The 19183-nt window shown below is 37.1% G+C and overlaps 1 protein-coding gene across 1 annotated transcript; it reads left to right on the forward strand.

The window, feature by feature from the left end:
• The first annotated feature begins 203 nt into the window (after positions 1–203).
• Rpt3 (26S proteasome regulatory subunit Rpt3) lies at positions 204–18930 on the forward strand. Its single transcript, XM_065223221.1, has 5 exons — positions 204–312; positions 1110–1187; positions 17109–17659; positions 18239–18724; positions 18784–18930. The coding sequence occupies exons 1-5, from the start codon at positions 280–282 to the stop codon at positions 18866–18868; spliced, it is 1233 nt and encodes a 410-aa protein (XP_065079293.1). The 5' UTR covers positions 204–279; the 3' UTR covers positions 18869–18930.
• The last annotated feature ends 253 nt before the right edge of the window (positions 18931–19183 follow it).

Raw genomic sequence — 19183 nt, forward strand, 5'->3', positions numbered from 1 at the left:
CCCATGGCTATGTAAAGACATTCCCAGCTATTTTCAGCACACAGATCGATAAAAGAAGCTTTTATGTAGCATCTATTATGAAAAACATATCAAGAAACGATTCTGTGCTCAAGTTATTAACGAAAGAGAAAGTCGACGAAGACAATCGATCAATGTTACTTAGGACCTAATGCAATGTTCAGCTTGTAGCTGTCTGCTGGTGAGCACTGCAAGTCATTATTGTCATCATCGTTCGCTTTTCCGCACTTCGTTGTTAAAATCATCATAAATTTGGAAATAATGGCTGATATTGAGTTATTTGTTTCTGAAAAGGTATGTAACTGGTACAGGCAATTCATTAATCTTCTATTAAACTAGCAATTCATTGGAATTAATATTTCTTTATAAAGCTATTTTGTCTACCAAACATTTGTCTAAAACCTTGCGGTTATAGTATAGAATTCAGAGAATATTAGAATAAGCATTTCACACGTTCAAAGGACTCAACAAAGAAAAAATGATTGGTAGGCATCTCTTATTTTCCTCCGTAAGGATCTAGTTGTTTTTTCAAACAACATCTCAAACTGATTTCTCGCAGATCAAATCGCGTCCACGATAAACACACCGTCTTCCAAATGGTGCAGTTGGTTTGTGCGTTTTAGTTTTAGTAGTCTTGATTCATTTAATTGTAATGAAATCCTGCTGTAAGTTAAATCATAATATTACAGTCGGGAATCCTTATTCCCGGATTGTTTATAGTCAGTATTCTTTATCCGGATACCTAGATACTTGAGCTTCGGCAGGTAGAATGCTGACCGGATATGCTATCCTTTTCAGCAAACTAATGGTGTCCAAGTATCCGGAAAAATAAATACGGACGAAAAAACTATCCGGGAATAAGGATTCCTCATTGTATACTGTTAGAATCCACCGAAATCAAACATTTCTTGCATTTTTTTCACAATACGAATACGTACTGTTTTTGCTGCATATTACATATTACTACTCTGAGCGTAATCTACGACCTCACACCTGAAAAGAACTCAACTGATGGTTAATAAATAATAGTGCCTTTCCCCTACATTGAAAATTTGCAATTGAATTCATGCTCCTATTTCTAATATTTGCAGGACGAATCCGATATCCGTCCAATGAAGGATACACCACTGGATGAATTGGACATGGAGGATTTGTACACGAAATATAAGGTGAGTTTTTCTAGGAGACATAACTTTTATTTCAGAAGAAATACGTTTTTTTTTGACGTAGGACTACGTCTGTGATTTCTATATGGGGGTACACTTTGTAAAAACCGAAAATGGAACATATAACAAAATTATGAAAGAATTTGAACGTTAATAACTCAGCTGCCCCTGGACCAATTTCAATAATTTTATCAAATTTAAGACATTATCATTTTTAAAAATGTCACTATTGAAAATTGCACGAATGTGCAACTGTTGCTATGATAACTAAAATTATCACCGATTGCCTGCGAAAAGCGATTCCCCTAACACAGATTTCAAAGGTGAATTCTATTCGGTCTCACCACACGGTGTTAATTCAATCACCGCGTGGTGAGTGATGGTGTTCTCCAGTACACAACGAAAGGCTCCCCGCAAGCAGCTAGCTATCAAGGCTGCCCTCAACCGCTGATCGCATTCAGTTCCAATCACCGTGTGTGGTGGTGTCCGGCCATCGGCTTCAGCAGCAGTGCTTTCGAGCGTGGCGTTGAATATTGTTCTCCAGTACACAACGAAAGGCTGCCTGCAAACAACGAGCTGCGCCCACATGAGCAGCCATAGAAGGAGGAAGTAGCCGCACCGCTATTGATCGGAATCAGTAGTTCTTCGTGAGTCGCTGTGGGGCATCTATGTCAAGCGCGTCATACTATAAAGTATAAACAGAGAGAATCACGCTCAAATTCCTATTCCTACGCAAAACACAAGCTACTGCTGCAGTTAACAAATAAGATTTATTATATAAGACCGATTCTATAACATTTTCCAGAAAACCATTCCCCCGAAAACCATTCCCCAGAATGCACCATTCCCCAGAAAAGCATTCACCAGAATGTATCATTCCCCAGAAAAGTATGCCATGATTGACTATTTTTGTTTATTATAGTAACTCCTGGAATCTTCTTTTGCGTATATAAAAAGCAGAGAAAAAACTTCTTAATGGATCAAGGGGATTTCCCTTCTTTGAAATTATAACAAAAGGAAATAATTAATTCTTTGGATAAACGATAAAGAAGGGCATATTCCCTTCTTTTAATATATAAAAGAGAACATAATTAATTCGTTAAATATATGATAGAGAAAGGAATATTCCCTTCATTGAAGATATAACAAAAGGAAATAATTAATTCTTTTGATATGCAATAAAGAAGGGAATAATATATAGGGGAATTTACGTATTCTCGGCAACCTAAGCAGCGACCTTCTTTCTATAGCCTTTTTCTCTAAGGAACGCACACATATGCAGTATTGGTTTGTTTACAATCTTTTGCTGCCAGCTGCTCTAAAAATTCCAGTCGAAAGAATTGTCAACAACTGTTTTGAAACGCTTTTACAAAGCTCCAATCTTCTCTAGTGAGAGCGAGTATTGTCGGCAACCAGTTTTTCTTCGGCAACCGTTCCATTTGAACTGCATGTAAATCTGCTGTTCTATTATCGGCAACTCGAAATCAGCTACAATTTGTAGTGCGTGTGTTGCATTTCAAGAAAACCTTGCTAGATTGCATTTTCTCAGTGGTAAAAATATAGCCAAATTGAAGCTGAAAGCATAAAGAATTATTATTATTATTTAGCTTTATTAAGGAGGCTTTCAGCCTTAGGCTGGTTCGCCTCCAAGTAAAGCATAAAGAATCGTTTGCATGCATTCAGCGAAGTGTTTTCGTAAGAAAATCCAGTGAAAATAGTGTTTCAATTTGTGTTGCCGAAAATAGTCTGTCATGCCGAAGCCGTCATTTCCCCTATAAGGAAAATATATAATCAATAGTTTTTCGCAAGGGATTCGGGGTAATGCCCATTCGGGATAATAACGTGTGGAATAATGTTATAAATTTGTAATCGGTAGTTCAACCACAGACAAACAGGCATAACACATTGAATATTTCTCACTGTAAAACATTGTCGCTAAAACATTACCGCCATCTGTTGAGTACACTGTGGTGGGCACTACACTGAACAGATGGCGGCAGTGTGTAAACGTCAAACGCAAGGGAATTGACTATGCGCGCCACAGGTGGCGGTACTACCAACTACGATACTTTTAAATTGTCCGTTAAATGCTTGTTCGATGAATAACTTACGAGTGTTATGTCTGTTTGTCTGTGGTTCAACGTTCCATGCACCGATTTTTTAATCCATCACGAGAAATTCATCAACTCAGGTCGAACAATTCTTCGATAAGGTTTAACAGTTTCCGACTGGTTGAATTGGATTGCATAATAGACCCTTTGACTTATTAAATGATGAACGAAGTCCTACGTCACCATTGTGTACAACCCTACAATGGCTGTCTCTTGTAGTTTTTTTTTGTATCAAGCTTATTACGTTCCTACATACTTGAATAATATATCCGACTTCAATAAGCTGCCGTTATACGCATAAAAAAAAATATCTCATGGTAATTTATGCGGCGCCGGTGGTGTAGTGGTAAGCGTGATTACCTCTCACCAAAAGACCTGGGTTCAATCCCAATCGGCGTCGCCGGGATGTTCTGTGTGCGCCTCCCTGGAGGCGGTAGCATAGGTGCTCAGCACGGAAAACAAGATCGACGGAAAACAAATCAAGGAAAAAAATGTGTAACGGCAAATTGGTAATGTTAAAAAGGATTACTCAGCAATTTATCTATATACATATACAAGACCTGTTCATTTTAAACAAAATGTTCGGAATGTAACGGGTCAACCGTGATTACTGTTCGTCATGTTAATTTGAACTTTTGTGCAAATTTTCAGCAAAATCGGTGTTAATTTAGAGGTGCTTCTAGTTAATTTTATGTTTTCAAGGTAATTTACGGCTTATAATATTTGTATCTCGAGACTGAAACAACGAAAGCTGCTGTAACAGCTTTCATAGCAAAGCTTAATGTGTTATCTACCAACTTTGTGGCCAAAGGTTGACTATTCGAAGTGATTTTATTGAATTTTGACTTAGTTTCATGCTCGAAGATATCTTAAAATGTGAAGAATTTTAAAGTATTTGTTCTACGAATTTTCCACCCATATGATATAAAAATGTGTAGTGTACGGCATCATGTTCCTCATATTGTTCTAGAAGTTTCGTTCCAACATAGTTTTCGTGTATATTTCATAGATTGAGAGATAAAAATCAGAAAAGAGGCCGTTTTAGCTAAAATTCACAAGACAACAGAACCAATAAAATTAGATTGACAGAACATAGTTGCATTGCTTTTCAATGACGACCGATGACTGTTTCATTGATATATGATTTTTTCATAAATATGAATCCTCAGTAGACGTGTTTTTTATCAAAGGCAAGTGTCACTCGAACCATAACAGCAATTTATAAAATAACGAACATTTGAATGGCTCGAGTGACACTTGCCTTTGATAAAAAAAACACGTCTACTGAGGATTCATATTAATGAAAAAATCATATATCAATGAAACAGTCATCGGTCGTCATTGAAAAGCAATGCAACTATGTTCTGTCAATCTAATTGACTTTTATTGGTTCTGTTGTCTTGTGAATTTTAGCTAAAACGGCCTCTTTTCTGATTTTTATCTCTCAATCTATGAAATATACACGAAAACTATGTTGGAACGAAACTTCTAGAACAATATGAGGAACATGATGCCGTACACTACACATTTTTATATCATATAGGTGGAAAATTCGTAGAACAAATACTTTAAAATTCTTCACATTTTAAGATATCTTCGAGCATGAAACTAAGTCAAAATTCAATAAAATCACTTCGAATAGTCAACCTTTGGTTACAAAGTTGATACATAACACATTAAACTTTGCTATGAAAGTTATTACAGCAGCTTTCGTTGTTTCAGTCTCGAGATACAAATATTGTAAGCCGTAAATTACCTTAAAAACATAAAATTAACTTGAAGCACCTCTAAATCATCACCGATTTTGCTGAAAATTTGCACAGAAGTTCAAATTAACATGACGAACAGTAATCACGGTTGACCCGTTACATTCCGAACATTTCGTTTAAAATGAACAGGTCTAATATACAGGTAATCATATATGATCTTTCGACCAGCACACTCATCTGCTCCCTTACCTTTGAAAGGAAATAAGGGATGGTCCATTAATTATGTTTATGTCACGCAAATTTGGCCCATTTTCAACCCCTCCCCCCTCCCCCCTTTGTCACATTTTTTGTATGGACCTTAATTTTTTTTGTATGGCTCGTCACAGTTTTCAAAACCCCCCCTGCCCCCTAAATGTGTGACATAACACTAGTTTACAGCATTTTTGAACTCGGTAAGGTGATGATCATTTCCAATGCAAAATCCTACGCTGAATTCAATGCCGTGGTCAGAAAAAAATTAAGTAGAGCCATTTTTGAGATATACAAAAATTTTGATTTTTTGAATTTCGGACAAAAGTACGATTACTAAAATGTCAATATCTTTGGAACTAGTGCACCAATTTAAATCTTTTTTTTTATGAAGGTGAAGCTAAATAAATTTGCTATCGTTCACTAGAATATTATGTCTTAATTAAAAATTTAATTGTGAAGTCTTCTAAAAATTTACAGCATTTTTTTTTATTTTTCCTGCGAATTTTCCATAAAAATCTTGTTTTAATCAACATTTTTAATGGGATAAAAAGATTCAAAAAATCATTTCATAATTTATTCTTAAAGTCCATTCAAAACCGGAGAAAATGAGCCTTTAATGGATGAAATCGGTTGGAAATTGTCGAAGTTATGAGCATTTTTGTAAAACACTTAAAAATGTTGCTGAAATACAACAGCTTTAGAGTTCCTTTTCTAGGTGTCGTTGTAAGCATCCAAATCGCATGTAAAGTTTTCATGGGAGATTCTTTTCTCTACATATCAATTTGATTAAGGCATATCAGGATTTAAAACCGAGTTGATACAAAAGAAATTTATTTAGGTTTTATTAAAAATGAAAAACGAATGATTTTGTCTTCGATGTTTTGAACTTGTTTCTCGAATCAGAAACCAACAATAGTCACCCATCATTGCTTCATCCCAAAACCCTTGGTAACGACGTTCCATCATCTTCATTTGTTGGTGAAAACGTTCGCCGTGCTCATCACTCTCGTCACCAAGATTTTCCGGGAAAAAATCCATGTGAGAATGTAGGAAATGTATCTTCAAAGACATATTCACACCTGTGTTCAGTGAAATAAAAGGATTTGAAATTAATTATATGTAACAAACACAATATTTTTGATTTATACCTATTTTCTCATAATTTTTGAGCAATTCATCGACGGCTTCCTCATAATCTGGGCTTCTGAAATTTCCTAAAAAGGTTGTGACAACACGCTGGAACGATTTCCACGCTTCTTCCTCATCTGGTGTCAAAACTGTATTGAATGCGGAATCATTGAGCAGTTTTTTGATCTGTGGGCCAACAAATACCTACACCTTCCTTTATCTTTGCGTCCGATAAATTTGGAAATACTGATTTCAAGTACTGGAATGCCGGCCCTTCTTTTTGCAACACTGACGAAATTTTTGAATAGCCCAAGTTTTATATGTAGTGGTGGAAGTTATTATGCGCCTGACATCCACCTAGCCAAGCACGTTTTGCACGAACTACATAATACTTTTGGAATCCACGGTTCGTCAAAGTCTCCAGGATCAATTTTAAAATAAAACCTGTATGCAGTTTGCAACGAAGCAGTGAAATTGACCGATTTTGTAAATATATAGTTGCCACACGCGTAACAAAACTTTTGAGGATCATTTTTACACTTGAATTCACGTTTTGTCGTATACATCGTTAAGCAATTTTAAAGAAAGAAAGCTGTCAAATTGAGTTGGTTGCGGTAGGTTCTCGCCGAGCGGTCTCACAAACACTAGCGTAAATTATATTGTTGAAAATATCCCATTTAATTTTGCGTGACAGTTGGTAGTGTTAGTGAAATGCACCGTATGCGTACACGTCCGCAGAAAGGCTTACTGGAAGTGGTGCATGAACCTAGGAGCGGGACAACGGCCAATCTTGGAACATTCAATTTCCATGATTTTACAAAAAAATTCATAACTTCGACAATTTTCAACTGATTTCATCCATTAAAGGCTCATTTTCTCCAGTTTTTAATGGACTTTAAGAATAAATTATGGAATGATTTTTTGAATCTTTTTATCCCATTAAAAATGTTGATTAAAACAAGATTTTTATGGAAATTTCGCAGGAAAAATAAAAAAAAATGCTGTAAATTTTTAAATGACTTCAAAATTAAATTTTTAATTATGACATAATATTCCAGTAAACGATAGAAAATTTATTTAGCTTCACTTTCATAAAAAAAGATTTAAAATTGGTGCCCTAGTTCCAAAGATATTGACATTTTAGTAATCGTACTTTTGTCCAAAATTCAAAAAATCAAAATTTTTGTATATCTCAAAAATGGCTCTACTTTAATTTTTTCTGACCACGGCATTGAATTCAGCGTAGGATTTTGCATAAGAAACGTTGGTCAACCACTAAAGTTCACACTTTTTATGTTGTTTTGTAAACTAGTGTAATTAATGGACGACCCCTGCCTACATTGTTTTATCGACCGAATAGCCTCAATCGAACTGAGACTATCCGAGAAGATGAAGTAATGGTCTGTGGGCATGTTGGAAATCACCCCAATGCGAAGTTGATTGCTGCCAGCTCAGCAACATAAATGGAACAAGGTTCCTGAAGTTTGCGGAAGGCGCTAGAGTTTTCATTGAAGACACCGAAGCCAGTGAATCCGTCTGTGAAATATCTTTTCACGCAATTGACGTGTTGGTACTTTTCAGTAAAATTACGTGGGATAATAATAGTTCGAAGTTGATCTGGAATGATTCATGGGATTCCATTTAGGAACTGCTAATGGTGAAGTGAGCATGGTCTAGAGTATACCAAGGAAGACACATATCCGACAATATGTAGTGAAGGTAGATTCTCATAAATCGAGATTGTTTGTCACTCTGCATTTGATTAGTATCCTGAGAGAGAGAGAGCTCCCAGAAACGGTTCTGGAGAGGTATTACTCCTGCCAAAACGTCGAGACTCATGTTATGAGTGCATACAGCAAAGAGTAATACGAAGACAACGATATTGAATTCGTTTCAATTCAAGTGTCCAAGAGAAAACTACTTTTGCTTTTCTGACAACACATTGTACAAGAAATTATTTAAAAATCCAGAAAGTCCACATCTGTGCAGATTGTGTGCCAGAATTTCAATTGAAACTGAATCAAAAGCTCCCTTAATGTCCAAGAATACTGCAACCAATTGCTCTTTGTGCGCAAAGGCCAGTTGAATATCTTTGGAAAGCAGCGCTGGACAATCGTTTGTTCCTTTGCTCTTGCGGAAACCAAACGGTGTATTTGATAGCAAGTTATTTGCTTCGACTCACTGATCGAGTCTCCGAAGGATCATTTTCTCAAACAATTTCCCAATGCACGAAAGCATAACAATCGGACGATATGAGTTATAGTCAGACGCTGGTTTTCCAGGTTTTTTTTTTAATGGCTTTTACTTTGACCTGTCTCCATTCAGGCGGTACAATGTGGTTTTCTAGCAAAGAATTGAATAAGTCTAGCAAGCGTCTTTTAGCGATATCTGGGAGATTTTTCAGAAGATTGAATTGAATCGTATCGCTTCCCGGTGAGGAGTTCTCGCGTAACATTTTAAAGGGGCCTATCCTCGTTGATCGATTCTCTTCATCGACTTTCTCTTTGGTTTACCACGGCAACATAATTTAAGGTATGAACTAGCCTTAGGCTAAAAATCTCTAAAATAAAGTTAAATAAAAAGGCAACATAAACGAATTTCTCGCTAAGCTCGCACAGTTCGACAGAAGATGATGTAAGCCTCCACGTGAAACAACACACTCACGGCGAATGAGAACGACCCAAATTTGAGTTTAGTTCACTCATAATCGCCAAAAGTGCAGGAACTCAGCGATGAGTAAATTTGCCTCATGTTTTCCCAGGTTTCAGGTTTTTCCAGGGAAAAAATCCCGAATTTGAGAAAAGTAAAGATTGGATTCACTCAGTCTATTGGTACTACTCCGAGACTGAATAAAATTTTCGTAAATTTCCTCATTTTCCGGCAGATTTTTTAGGTTTTCCACAGGAAACCATGAGACAAATTTAACTCATCGCTGCGTTCCTGCACTTTTGGCGATTATGAGTGAACTAAACTCAAATTTGGGTCGTTCTCATTCGCCGTGCTCAATTGGAAATTCAATTGCAGTCGGATATTCGCGAAAGAGAAAATCGATGAAGAGAATCTATCAACAATGCTAGGCCCTTTTCTCGTGTTACGCGATCGTTGTTCGATGAAAGAAGAGCCATAGAGAATTCCAGCATTGTGAATTGGCGTTGACGAGAGCTCTGTAACTCTTTACTCCTATGGAGAAATCTCATATGTAACTGTCAGTCTATGTGTGAAACATGGCGGACTTTTTCTTATTCTTTCACTCCAACGCAAAACCCCTTAAGGAACTGTCAAAATGTGTGTGAAGAAACGTCACTTTGGGACTGGTGTCAAGGCGAATGGTCTATCCGGAGAGCCGCCGTTTGGAGACGTTTCACGAAAAATATGATGTGCTGGAACTGAGTCCGGACAGGCCTTTTTAGCGAAATCGAATATCCATCGGTTGGAGTATTCTTCATTCTTATTAGAAGATGAGCGGTTACGCATGTTGCGAGCCACTATCCACAAGGTGTTCGTTGAGGTTTCTTGTGAGAGTCCCTCGACGAAATTGCACCAATAACCGCGTTTTTTTGCTTTGACTAATTGTTTCAGCTTTGTCTCAAGCTTTGAATATTCCTCGAAGTAGGGGAAATGGCTGCTATGTCAGCCTAAATGCCCATAATTTAGGCCCATACATAAATTCAGCAATCGACTAAATTTTCAATAGCGACCAAAAATATCCATTAGTACCGTCTCAATGACGCGTTCATCTTTATAAAATTGATAAACAGCCGATTTTTAGCAATGGGCCCAATCTTAGATCCATGGTGGGCGTTGGCCAAATTTGGATTTTTCAGATATAATCCTAAATAGGACCTAGATTATTCAATACTCTAGTAATCAGGCTTGCTTCCCCTCATTTGCTATAAAAGGGTGGTTTTCTGAGTTTTGAAATCGTTAGATGTTATAATGATGTTTTGTGCTTGCTGGATACAAAAACAGGTTGAAAGGCGGTTGTTTGACACATTGGACCTGTCAGATTCGCTTTCGGATAGTCGCAATCAGCGATTTTGCGACTCGCGAGCGCTCACTCTGAGTGAGCGCTCAAAAATCGTATAATCTATGATTGTGACACTCAGAACGCGGGATTGACGGGTTTCGTGTGTCAAGCGCATACTTTAAAACCTCTGCTTTTAACTTGCAAGTACAACATATCATACAAACATCTAATGATTTCATAATTCCGAAAAAAAAAGCATTTTTTTATGGCAAGTGAGTGGAAGCAACCCTCACTTGCTATAAAAAAATGTTTTTTTGAATTCTACAATCGTTAGATGTTATTATGATCTTTTGTACTTGTAAGTTAAAAGAAGAGGTAACAAAGTATGTGTTTGACACATGAAACCTGTCAATTTCGCTTTCAGAGTGTTACTATCAGCGATTTTATGATTCTTGAACGTTCACTCAGAGTGAGCGCTCGCTAGTCGTTAAATCGCTGATTGTGACTATCTGAAAGCGAATTTGACAGGTTTTATGAGTCAAACACTTGCCTTTCAACTTATTCTTGTATCTAACAAGTACAAACTATCATTATAACATCTAATGATTCCAAAATTCCGAAAATCATTTTTTATAGCAAGTGAGGGGAAGCAAGCCTGTAAGTAACCAATGTATGTGGCTCACACTTAACTTGTTCTATTTCTTTCTTCCTATCATGTACTAATATTAACTGCCTGAGGACAAATGGGAACACGACACACGACCAGAAGTTCAATAGGACGAAAATAGCGAAAAAGTTTGAAAAAGAAAAGAAGTATTAAACTTGCACCGGCAAGAGGAAGCAGACAGAAAGGATCATGCCGGTTGCCGGTTGGAGACAGCCAATGTATACTGGACAAAGCTTGTATCTAGGAAAAAGTCAATTTTTGTTTTTTCCTTCGCCCGGCAAGCTATTTGGTACCCTTTTAGTAAGCTACGGCATTGTAAATTTTTATTTTCGTTCGTGTTTACTTGTGTCCCTGTAGTGTTGCATGTAAAGTTTATGTGTATAGGCGATATATATGGCTGAGTGTGCAATATGTAATTTGGGGATTTTCGTAAGTGATTTGCCGGTTATCTGTATTTCATTGCAAGTGCACTACACTTACGCGTCCTAATAAAAATGTTATGGTTATTTTACTTAACGACGTGTTCGGGGTATCATCCAAACCATTTGTGGAATAGTTCTACCATTTGCGTTATCTTTCGTTTATGGTATTTGTTTATTAGGGCGGACTCAGGCAAAGCTTTTCACAGATAATGCAAATGTTATATTAAAGTGTAGTAATTGTCTGTCCGATCAGAGTTGTGACGAGCAGAATGTATCGGTTTCGGATACCAAAATGATGGGGGAAGCAATGAAGCAATTGTCTTCTGTTGCTGACTCTATCACTGGTATACGAAATAACGTTGCTTCTCAGATAGACAACGCGTTGAGAATTGGCATGGAAAAAATGCAACAAAATTTGAAAGATTCTTTAAGTTGCTTTGTAAAATTAATTAGTGAGAAAAGGAATACGATGACTAGTTCATGTTTTGAAATTAGTACGGAAAAAAATTAGCTGCAACGAATGGTGCATCTAGGACGGTTCATTCTGAATCGGACCGAAATCTCAGACGCAAAAAACGTAAATTTCAAAATAGTGCCAACGATTCGATGATGATGATGTTTTTCAAGAAATGTGGGTTTTGCGGATGTTGTAAAAAAATCTAGTCGTGCAAGTAAAAGTAAAAATATTAGTAACAGTAACAGTTACATCAACAGTAGCAGTAACAAAAAGAGTAATCGTAAGACTCGTTCGGTCATTGTGATCAAACCAAAAGAGAGCAAACAAGTTTGCGAAGATACTCGTAAGTTTTTGAAAACTCAGTTGGATCCAAAAACACACAAAATCAGTAATTTTAGGAATGATGGTTCTATTATTGTTGAGTGTGCAACAGGAGCTAATCTAAATGATGTAAAAACTGGTATTGAAAGCAATCTGGGTGAAAAATATAGTGCTGTTGTTCCCACTTCGGTGCCAACATTGAAAATAGTGGGCATGGGTTGCAGCAGTTTGGATGTAATATTCATCAATTTTTTTTCTGTGTTCGTCAACTGTATTGAAATGTATTAATTGTTTGAAAATAAATAAAGAACGTAAAATGAACTTGGACGTCAACCATGCCGCATTTAGCTTGGAATGTTTGCTCTATAGAAGACTTTTTAATCAGAAGAAAAGCAGCTTGCGTTTCAATAATTAGCAGCCAAGTTCCAGGAATATGAATCAATTCGATTTTTTGTATTTGAATATTGCGGAGTTGTCAACAAACTACGTAGCATTACGTCAGATTGTTGAGGAAAAACGTCCTCTTTTAGTTTTATTATCTGAAACCCATATTGTAGAAAACGAAGCTTTTGATCAGTATAGTATTCCGGGATATATTGTTGCTGCTTGTTTATCACATTCTAGACACACTGGCGGTGTTGCTATTTATGTCAAAGAATCAGTTCAATTCAACCTTCGTACCAACGAAGTTATTGATGGCAACTGGTTCTTGGGCATTACATTTGTACGTGGCATGAAGATGGGTAATTATGGTGTTTTGTATTATTCTCCCAGTTCTAGTGACCAGCGTTTTGTTGAAGTTTTAGAGAACTGGCTCGAGACATTCCTTGATTCTAGTAAATTAAATATATTGGCTGGTGATTTTAATATCAATTGGCGTGATAACCATAATTCGAATCATTTGAAGCGTTTAGCTGAGTTTTTTTAAATTTAAAGCAAACGGTAAATGAATATACGCGTATTTCCAGGCACAGTAGAACTTTAATTGACCACGTTTATTGCAATTTTGATTCCATTTGTTCAGTTACGGATACTGATTTGAAAATAACCGATCATGAGACCTTAGTGATTAATGTCTTGGACCATGTTAACGATAACGATAATTTTGTAAAATTGAAGTGCTGGAGGAAATATTCAAAGCAAGCTGTTTCGAATCTTGTTGAGAGGAGCGTGGATTTTCCATTCGCGGCCGGTAACTTAGATGAATCTACAGCTGTTCTTAATAACGCTTTGAAAACGTGTTCCAATCAACTAGTTGAGCAAAAGTTTGTTTCTTTGAAAAACTCGAACAGCTGGTACAATTTGGATCTTTTGCGTCTTAAATGGAAAAGGGACAAATTATCTAAAAAGTTTTGGAGGTCAAATAATGACAATCATTGGAATAGGTACACAATCGCGTGTAATCAATATTCACAATCGATAAAGAAATCACGCCTTCCTTCGGATGGGAAGTAAAGCCGTTGGTTCCCGGTTCATGAGTTGATGGGTCGATAGGTAGGGTCCAGGTGTGGGAGCTGCCTTCCTGGCACGTCGGTAGCATTGGTGCTCAGCACGGAAAACAAGATCGACGGAAAAAACAAACCAAAAGAAAAAAAAATCGATAAAGAAAACTCGTCGTGAATATGTTCAAAGGAAGATTGATCAGCATCAAAACAACAGTAAAGAGTTATGGAAAATTTTGAAATCTTTATTAAAACCTAGTAGTTGCAAACCGCGGTCCATAACTTTTAATGGCACATTAGAACAGTCAGAATAAGTAATTGCAGCTAAGTTTAATGATTATTTTGTAGACAGTGTTTCATTGATTAATCATTCCATTGAATTGGTCGATCAACCTGACGAAATAAAACAGTCAGTTAATAGTAGTTGTAGATTTGAAGTTTTTCACCCAATTACATTAGATGAACTTAGAGTTATTTGTTTTTCATTAGGAAAATCGGCTGGAGTAGATAATGTTAATGCTAGAGTTATTCAAGATTGCTTTCATGTCATTCGCCACATCTTGCTGGACCTTATTAATGAATCATTACAAACTGGACATGTGTCACAAATTTGGAAGGAATTCTTAGTGGTCCCTATTCAAAAAGTTGTTGGAACGATTAAAGCCGAAGAGTTTCGTCCCATCAACATGTTGCACACATTAGAGAAAATTTTAGAACTTGTTGTTAAAGGCCAGCTGTTGGAGTATTTAAATAGTAATAGTTTGTTGATACCAGAACAATCGGGATATTGGGAAGGTCATGCTTGTGAAACCGCGTTGTATTTGGTATTAATAAAAATAAATATAAAAAAAATAACTTGGAGTGTAAAGATACGATTATTGCTGTGTTTTTGGATCTTAAACGCGCTTTTGAAACAATTTCTAGGCCCTTATTGTTGAGATCAATCAAGCGTTTTGGAATTACGAGTACTACATATAAATGGTTTGAAAGCTATTTGTCTGACAGAACTCAACGGACTGTTTTTAATGATTCTGTTTCCAGTCCCGTGGGGAATAACCTTGGAGTGCCCCAGGGAAGTGCATTAGGGCCCCTGTTATTTATTATGTATATTAATGACTTGCGACGTGTTTTACGATTTTGCGACATTAATCTTTTTGCAGATGATACTGTGTTATGCATTGCAGCTAAGGATTTAGAAGATGTCGTTTTACACTTGAATGAAGATTTGCGTTCTCTAAGTAGATGGTTGAAGTATAAGTAGTTGAAATTGAATACAAGTAAAACTAAATTTATGGTAATTTCGCGGAATCGAGTAAATGAGAACGTCTCTGTTGTAATTGATGATGAGACTATTGATCGCGTTCGGGAGATTAAATATCTTGGCTTGATTATTGATGACACGCTTAAGTTCAACTTTCACATTGACAATGTCATCAAGAAAATTGCCAAGAAGTATGGAATTCATTTATTGAACTCCAATAAGAAAACGCAAGCAAACCAGCAGCATTAAGCAGATTAACAAGGAGAGGAATAGTTTAGAAAATAAGTAAAATTAGAGGTATGTGACAATTAACAACTTTTAATCTTTTGTAGGTATTGTTTTCCCCTGAGTTTATTGTACACGATTACTATATTATTCTCTCAATACGCGAAATCTGTGATATATGCGGTTAAAGCATTTGAGTTAACTTATTTCTTTTTGTTAGTACTTACATTTGTAAACAGCAGTCAAAGGTAATTTATGAACTAAACCCTACGTGACTGTAAAATCTATGTGGTATGGTTGCATGATGCAGAAGTGTAGTATAGAATTTATTCGGTACGGTCGCGAAATCTTAAAATGATTGGTACTTCCGTTAAATTAACTAATTTGATACAACACTCAGTAGTAAATAAGTAGAATATCCAGGGAGGAAACCAAAATTAATCAAATTGTCAACATAGAGTAAACCGGTGGCACTCTTTAAATGATAATAAGCTTTTTTTACTTAACGGATTTACTTATTCAATCGGATTACTACGCGGATGTATCTACGCGCACACGTCACAGCTTTTTTTCTATAACTATCTTAAAACAATACACAAGAACCAGTGTTCAAACTGCCAACATGAGCTAGTAGTATTGTCGAAAGATAGAAGCAAAATTAACTCACATACGTCAAGTTTTGAAAACTAAACTGTAACGCAGCTCCAGCTTGATACAAACAAGTACAAGTAAATTACTAGCGGCGCCGGTGGTGTATTGGTAAGCGTGATTGTCTCTCACCCCAAAAGGCCTGGATTCAATCCCAGTCGGCACCGCCGGGATTTTCTGAGACATAAAATCTCTGATCAAGTCTTCCTTCGGAATGTAAATAAAGCCGTTGGTCCCCGGTTCATGAGATGATAGGTCGATAGGTAGGGTCCAGGTGTGGGAGCTGGCATTGGTACTCAGTACGGAAAACATGATCGACGGAAAACAAATCAAGGATAAAAAGGTAAATTACTATGATTTTTTGAATATTTACATGGGAATAGCACTTCGAATTTGGGAATAGCACTTCGAATTTGGGAATCGCGAATTACACGGTGTCTGGTATCATAAAACGGTTCGAAAAACGTCTGACTGTTGATGGGAAGCAAAGATCCGGGAAAAAAGCCATCAGGTCAGCGAGAACGATCACAAACGCTTGATTGGGGTCTTTAAACGGAAACCGAACGCCTCAGTTCGAGATGTGGATAAAAAGTTGCATGTGAGCAAGACTTTAGTGCAGAATACCAACAATCAAGCTGGACTACATACGACGGACTACGTTTAAAGTTCAGAAGACCCCAAACCGTAACGAGAAACAGAATACGGTCGCAAAAAGCCGTGCCCGCAAGCGGCTTCTCTCTCTCCTGAAGGCTCACGACGGTCTGACAATCTTCTGGCCGGATTTGGCATCATGCCACTATACGAAGGACGTGCTAGAGTGGTATAAGGCGAATGATGTTGATTTTGTGCCCCCAAACACTCCGGAACTGTGCCCAATACAAAAATAATGGGCCATTATAAACGAGCACCTTCTAAAACGGCCTAAAGTGGTGAAGAATGTAGAAAAAATGAAGAAAACATGGGCTAATATGCAAAAAACGGTTGATTCTGTACAGAACCTTATGGCTGAGGTTAAGGCCAAGATTCGTGCATTCGGATATAAAGGCGAGAAATAAATTAAATGAATGATGCCAAAACTAACTTTAATTGTTTCTTTTTACTCCCTGGTGATATTCGGATAAAAACTCGAATTTCGAGAATGAATTTTGTGTGTGCGGATTTTAAACGTTACACCTTTTCATTGCTTATCTATTACATAAATAGCTATCACATATGTAAACTAAAAAATCTTCATTATTTTATATGCATAGCAGTGATGAAACTGTTACCACGTACAAACACTACATATAACATTCTTTATTGTATACTTAACAGAAATTGCAAAAAATGTTGGAGTTTTTGGAGGTCCAAGAGGAGTACATCAAAGACGAACAACGGAACCTAAAGAAGGAGTATCTACATGCCCAGGAAGAGGTTAAGCGTATTCAGTCAGTGCCTTTGGTGATAGGACAATTCTTGGAGGCGGTTGATCAAAACAATGGAATCGTTGGATCAACAACTGGATCGAATTACTACGTAAGGATCCTGTCTACCATCGACAGAGAACTGTTAAAACCTTCGGCTAGCGTAGCTTTGCACAAGCATAGCAATGCTCTTGTGGACGTTTTGCCGCCTGAAGCAGACAGCTCGATTTCAATGCTGCAAGCTGATGAGAAACCGGAAGTTCAGTATTCAGATATTGGAGGTATGGATATGCAGAAGCAAGAAATTCGTGAAGCTGTTGAACTACCCCTTACGCACTTTGAGTTGTACAAGCAAATTGGAATTGACCCACCGAGAGGTGTACTGATGTACGGTCCTCCTGGATGTGGGAAGACTATGTTGGCGAAAGCTGTTGCCCACCATACTACGGCAGCTTTTATCAGGTAAAAATAATTAAACCTCCGTGCACAAACAGGCTTCCAGGTTAGGATAGTTGAGGTTTCTTTATTGGAGACTTTTTTATACCACGACTGGCTCATCTCTTGCCTTTACGTTTGCTTTCTTTAGACACCTCTTAATTGATGATGATAGTCCCGCCTCTAACCTTTACAAAGGTTTGAGTTAAACGATTTATCTTTAACAACATTAATTATAGTAGTCCACCGGATGTCGGACGATTCATTAATGCAAACCACTTTGTAGCATAATAAATATGTGTGATTAACATAGACGATACTGTTTATAGGACCTCCATAAAATTATGTGCTATTTTGAGCTTGGTAGACATTAATAATTAACTTTTAAAAGTGTCCGAAATTGTCTGGATTTCTTTGCTTTACACGGTATATTAATTTGCAAATAAAATCGAACTGGTTGTCCACGGTACTAAATGAATGCGGAATTACGAGTTGTAATCTTCAATAATTCATACATTCAACCAACTAACTAGATGTATATCCTCAACGAAATAATATCAACTTTTGAAGTAAAATTATATTAATAATTGTCGATTACCTTTTCAGGGTTGTTGGTTCTGAATTTGTTCAGAAATATCTGGGAGAGGGGCCCCGAATGGTGCGTGATGTGTTCCGTTTGGCTAAGGAAAATTCTCCTGCTATTATTTTCATTGATGAAATTGATGCTATTGCCACCAAACGGTTTGATGCTCAAACAGGTGCTGACAGAGAGGTGCAACGTATTTTGCTGGAGTTATTGAACCAAATGGACGGATTCGATCAAACGACGAACGTCAAGGTCATCATGGCCACCAATCGTGCCGATACTCTGGATCCCGCTCTGTTGAGACCTGGACGCCTGGACAGGAAGATAGAATTTCCTTTGCCTGATCGCCGGCAAAAACGGTTGATTTTCTCTACCATTACTGCTAGGATGAATCTTTCGGAAGATGTTGATTTAGAAGATTACGTTGCTCGACCGGACAAAATTTCTGGAGCTGACGTCAATGCTATTTGTCAGGAAGCCGGCATGCACGCAGTTCGAGAAAACAGGTTTTTGTTTGCTAAATTTAAAAACAAACAACTATCAAACTATATTTATGTGTTTACAGGTACATCGTCTTGGCCAAGGACTTTGAGAAGGGCTACAAAAATAATATCAAGAAGGATGAAACCGAACATGAGTTCTACAAGTAAATAATCGTATGGCGTTTTGAATTATCTAAAGAAATAAAGATTATTATATCAAACTTCCTACATACTTATTTTCTAATTAAGTTCGTGAATCTCCACTGGTGGAAGGATGAGTGGCGCATGGGTATAGGGTGCGTCAAATTCACAATGCTGTGCTGCCTACTGCTCTTTCGATCTGTATTAAGGTCTCCAACAACTGTGTCAATTTTAAACGTATTTGGTTATGATCTGGATCTGCGGGAAAACTAACTTTGTATGAAAAGTGGATAGAATCTTTTTATTTTCATTGCTCTTTATTGCCCAAATCTGAGACTAAGA

This window comes from Ochlerotatus camptorhynchus, unplaced genomic scaffold (assembly GCF_037179485.1).
Source record: "Ochlerotatus camptorhynchus isolate MF236.1 unplaced genomic scaffold, CSIRO-AGI_Acam_v1.1 ptg000186l, whole genome shotgun sequence".
Lineage (NCBI taxonomy): Eukaryota > Metazoa > Arthropoda > Insecta > Diptera > Culicidae > Ochlerotatus > Ochlerotatus camptorhynchus.